At 50.1% G+C, this 5,443-nt stretch overlaps 1 protein-coding gene across 1 annotated transcript; it reads left to right on the top strand.

Annotated features, from left to right (window-relative positions):
* Positions 1-1,122: 1,122 nt before the first annotated feature.
* Positions 1,123-4,735, top strand: LOC123188722 (RNA-binding protein CP33, chloroplastic). Its single transcript, XM_044600956.1, has 4 exons — positions 1,123-1,647; positions 1,740-1,841; positions 1,936-2,247; positions 4,208-4,735. The coding sequence occupies exons 1-4, from the start codon at positions 1,219-1,221 to the stop codon at positions 4,409-4,411; spliced, it is 1,047 nt and encodes a 348-aa protein (XP_044456891.1). The 5' UTR covers positions 1,123-1,218; the 3' UTR covers positions 4,412-4,735.
* The last annotated feature ends 708 nt before the right edge of the window (positions 4,736-5,443 follow it).

Raw genomic sequence — 5,443 nt, forward strand, 5'->3', positions numbered from 1 at the left:
TGTGTATCTTGTCGTCATCATGCTCACCAGGAGTAGTTCTAGAGATACAATGTCAATGCATCAAGCACAAACATGATGAGTATGTAACCTAGTATCATATAAAAGCATCCAGAAATTCTTCAGTAAATTCGGTATCATGTCCAACAGTTAATTGGAAGAACAACCTTATTTCCCCACAAGGGGATAAAAACTAGCCTCATGCGCCTCAATCAGATCATAACTCATACTGAATAAGAAGTTATCACGAGCTGAAAAATCTAACCCTCCCCGGTTATTAGTTACCCAAAGACAAGGACTCTGCCTTGTCGACAATTGCTTCTTCGTTCTTCATCCCCTCGGCGGGCGTCGAGGAAGTAGCCTCCTCAACCTCCACCCAATCAGTGTCCGGGGAGGGAGCGGATTCCTCTCCGTTGTTCTTGTTTGTATCAGCGGTGGCAGCAGCGATGGCGGCTTGGGCTTGGTCGGAGACGGTCTGCTCAGCCTGGAGCACGGGGGCGTAGTAGTCGGCGTGGGCGTCCATGCACTTCTTGAGGTCGGTGGTGACTTGGAAGCAGCGCTCGACCATGTCGGAGCCCTCCTTCTCCGCCGCCTGCACGCACTCCTCCCACGACACGAACGCCTCCTTTGCAACCTCCGGCCTTCATGTACAGGCAGAACCCGCACTCCCCTTCTTCCTCCGCATCCGCCGGCTCTGTCTCGACCACCGCTTCTACCGCCGCAGCCTCTGGGGGCGCCTCCTCTCGGCTGCCTCCAGCGCTGGACGACTCCTCAACGACGATGTGGGGCTCCACGGCGGGATCGACTTCGGACGCTACCGACGCCATTGCAAAATTTCTCGCACGAGATTTGGTGGATTTGGTTGGGAAAAGAAGTGTTTTGGGAGTCTCGGGGCGGCGGGCTCTGGTTTTTGTGGAGGAAGAAGCAGAGTTCGTCACGGTGACGGTGCCGCCGCCGCCGCCGCTGGTGAGAAGACTTGTCCTCGGACACGGAGAGGGGGTCTTTAGTGGGCCGGTGTCTTCGTGCTCTCGCGTTTCTCAAGAGGGCCGGAGCCCCGCCAATAAGTATCGGCCCGTTTAAGTCCGGCCCAATAGGTAGGACTAGGAGTAGGGGATAAGCCCTTTCAAGGAAAAAGAGGAGTAGGGGATAAGGAAATTACCCACAAGAGCGACCGAACCCACTGACACAGCACAGCACCAAGCTCCTCGCTCCTCCACGGCCATGGCCACCGCCGTCGCCGCCTTCCGCTCTTTCCTTCACCCCACCGCCACTGCCGCCGCCATCCCACTCCCTCCTTCTCACTTCAACCTCAACAACTTCCAGCGGCACTGCGTCGGGCTCCGCCTATTCTCCTCCTCCCACCGTCGCCACCCCATTCTCCTGCCCGCCTCCGCCTCCGCTGCTTCCGGCGAAGAGTTCTCTTCTAACGGAGAACATTACTCTGAGGAGGGTCCAGAGGAGTACGTGGAGGAAGAAGGGGAGGAGGCAGAACCCGAGGTCCAGGCAGTCCGCGGTTACTATCCCCCGAGAAACCGGCCGGCACTTGGACAAGAGCCCGGGCGAATCTACGTCGGCAACCTGCCCTACACCTTCACCGCCGCTGAGCTCACTGCAGCATTCTCCGAGGCCGGCAGCGTCGACGATGTCCAGGTACTCGCAAGCTAAATGCAATCCAAGTCCTATCTTCAATTTGTGCCTATCTCTGGTCTTCCTGTAACGGTTTCATGATTGCGCTCCTGCAGATAATCTATGACAAAATCACCGACCGGAGTCGTGGCTTCGCCTTTGTCACCATGGCCACCGCGGAGGAGGCTGCCAAGGCCGTCCAGATGTTCAACGGAGCTGTGAGTTCCGCACTAGTTGGATCATCAATTCTTCTCCATTCCACACAAAAGTGTGTTCCTGTTCTTGGTCATGAATGCATACGTGTCAATGCAGCTGCTGGGAGGGAGGACAGTCAGGGTGAATTTCCCGGAAGTGCCGCGAGGAGGAGAGAGGGCAGTCGCATCGGCAGCGGTTGCAAGGACTAGCTTGCGTGTTGTTGACGATGGGACATACAAGGTTTACGCCGGCAACCTGGGGTGGGGTGTGCGGGCTGATGCACTCAAGACGGCATTCGAGAGGCAGCCTGGCTTGGTTGGTGCCAGGGTAATCTTCGAGCGTGACACGGGTCGTTCCAGGGGGTTTGGCTTCGTCTCCTTTCAGACAATAGAAGATGCAAAGGCTGTCTTGCAGGCCATGGACGGAGTGGTATGTCTTTGTTGCAACCTTAGAGCAAAAATTCCCACCACATCACTTCATTGGATTACCATGGTATAATAATAGCATAAGTAGAACCAAGCCATGCATGATAAGAACAACGAGTACTTGAAAACTGAACTATGAAATGTAGGAACAAGGTTACCAGGTGTTTCTTGTTATACTCCCTCCGTTCCTAAATATTTGTCTTTATACAGATTTCAACAAATAACTACATACGGAGCAAAATGAGTGAACCTACACTCTAAAATATGTCTATATACATCCGTATATGGTAGTCCATTTGAAATCTCTAAAAAGACAAATATTTAGGAACGGAGGGAGTAGTTGTTAAGTATTTCGTAGAGAAAAATATGAGTCAATACTGATAACATGAACTGACCAAAGTATAACTTATCTTTGTACTCTATGCATGGATAGATCAGTAATCATGTATATAATCATAAGTTATGCACAATGGCCAATGGGTACCCTAAGATCTCACCAACGGTCATCTCTAACGAAGCCCCTGCGCGTCACGTCCCCCGTGGGTCGCCTCTGGCGCACGGGGAAACCCTAACCGCGCCGCCAGCCGTCCCTCCCCAGCTTCGCCTCCGCCGGAGGGGACACCGGTGAAGCCCGCGTGGTCCCCGGGGAAGGTGGCGGCGGGGCGTCCTTGTCGTTCTCGCGCAGATCTCGCGGCAACCGGTGGCGCGCGGCGGTGTTCCGCCGGTGGCTGGCACCTGCTGCCCGTGGGGCGGCGTCCCTCACGGCGGCGGGGCTGCCGCTGAACGACGCTTGGTGGTGGCCACGTGGCGGCGCGCGGGTGGGCCGGATCTGGGCTTCCGGTCTGCGTCCTCGTCGTGGAAGCGCTTCCATGAGGCGTGGTCCGAGACGGGCCGAGCGTCGGTAGTGCTGGCCAGGACGCACGCTAGCAGCGCCCTACTTCATCTCGCGCCGTCTCGCTGGCCAATGATGGTGGTCATCTTCTTCGTCAGAGATGGCCGGCCAGAGGCTTGGTGATCGGATCTCGAGATCCATCATCTAGTCCCGGCTGCGAGTTGGGGAGACATGGTTGCCGGTGAAAACCGAGCCGTTGGCAGGCGATGGCGGCGTTCTACGCCGTTACCTTGATGGAGGCATCGTCGTGTAACTATTGTTGACCCACTCGTGCTGCTCTGGGGAAACCCTAGGATCTGGAGTTCCAGGTCGGACAATGGCGGCATTGCGGTGTCGTTTCTCTCTTGTGAGCATCGTTTGTGGAGCAGCGCTGGAAGTCAGAGGCAGAAGGTGGAGCGACTTCGTCTTGCACGGAGGTTCGGTGGAGATGTTAAGTCATGCCTGGCCGACAGATGCTACGCTTTGTCATGTCTGGTCGGCAGGTGCTACGCACGACATATCTTCCAAAGACTTCAAGTTATGTCGGCTGGTGGTACTTGGCAGCATGGTGCTGAGGTGTATTAGTGGCGACCGCGACGTGCACAGTTGTTTGCGCGCAGGGAGGAGGTGCCGTTGGGCGTCGTGGTGGCATCGACGATAGCTAGACCGAGTAAGGTTGATGCATCAGTACAGTTCTGAAGATGGAGCGATGGCAGTTGGCGGCGGCGGCCTGTAAGAGCACGCCGGACCGGCGAGACCCATGCCCGGCAGGCGTCCTAGATGGGTCCTCGGGTCTTAAATGTTAGGTTTGGCTGCGATGTCTATTTGGTATTAGGCCCAGGCTATCTGGGCCCCTTCATCAACTGGATAGGTGTAGCGATAGTTCGTTGCTTAGACGGTGGCTTTAGTCTTACTGTGGTATTATTTTGTAAGGTCTTATGAGAATAATTAATAAAGTGGTCGTATGCATCGCCCAGATGCAGAGGCCGGGAGTCATCCTCCTTTTCTAAAAAAAAAAATCTCACCAACATGTTAATTTGACATGGATTCACTAGTGAAAACAGTGGTTGGTTGACATGTTTACTGAATGCAGGAACTGGATGGGAGGCCACTCCGACTTAGTCTGGCGGCACAGAACCCTCCAGCTGGATCAACTCCTAGCACAGTGCAGTCCCAGCAAGAACAAACTGCCTCAGGTGGTTCTGAGCCAGAGGTCGACAAAAACAGTACTACTACTTCAGGACAATTTGAAGGTGAGATGGAAAAGAGCAACTTACAGCCAACTGCCAGCTATTAGTAACTACTAATAGACAGGTCGAGATGATTGAGTTGTAAGCTTGGTGCACCGGTTCAAAAATTCTGCCGTTCCAATTCAAGATGTACTGGTCTGAGCAAAAGTTTTGACGCAGAAGTGGGATTTCAGCCACGGACACTAGATTATTAGACTCTTGTGATATACATATGTTGCAGAAATATCTGGATCCAAAAGTGCCTCATGGAAACATGTTCAATTCAGTAGAGATGTTTTGTATATTGTATATAATATAGAGTACTGGATTGACTAAGTGGTTGTGCTGCCCTTTCATGAAATAAATTAGAATGATACCCAGGTTGTTCGCTACTGTCAGTTTGGCTTTTAGGCTCTTAGCTCCTTTCTCCCTGGACTTGTTTCCACACAAAAAGCGATTTGAGTATATATATATCGTGCTATTCGTCACCCTGCGTGAGGAATAGTTATTCTTCATACCTCTCTATTTTATCATCAATGCATCGTAATTTTATATTTCATAAGTTTTGTCTTATTTCTGACGCAAAAAGATACCATAAGAAAATATATAATCGTCGTAAAAAATATTTTATGTTATATAAAATTACAAACATAAAAACTGTCTAAAATACACATAAACTGCAAATTTTCTTATCTTATGACCTATATTTTTATTTTCTTATGTCAAATTTTACGTAGTGAATTAATAGGAATGTAACTATTTGAATTCGAAACGTAATTTAATTATGAAATTATCGTAAGATTACGTCGAAAGTTACTATTCATCATCCAGGGTGCAGAATAAGTTATTCTTCACCCGACGTAATTTTACGATCATTTCATAATTAAATTACGTTTATATTTCAAATAGTTACATTCATATTGATTCACTACGTAAAATTTGGCATAAAAAATAAAAATATAGGTCATAAAATAAGAAAATTTACAGTTTATGTATATTTTACACTATGTTTTTACGTTTGTAATCTACATAACATAAAATATTTTTTATGACGCTTATATATTTTCTTACTGTCTCTTTTTACGTTTGAAATAAGACAA

Source organism: Triticum aestivum, chromosome 2A (assembly GCF_018294505.1).
Source record: "Triticum aestivum cultivar Chinese Spring chromosome 2A, IWGSC CS RefSeq v2.1, whole genome shotgun sequence".
In the NCBI taxonomy this organism is placed as follows: Eukaryota; Viridiplantae; Streptophyta; class Magnoliopsida; order Poales; family Poaceae; genus Triticum; species Triticum aestivum.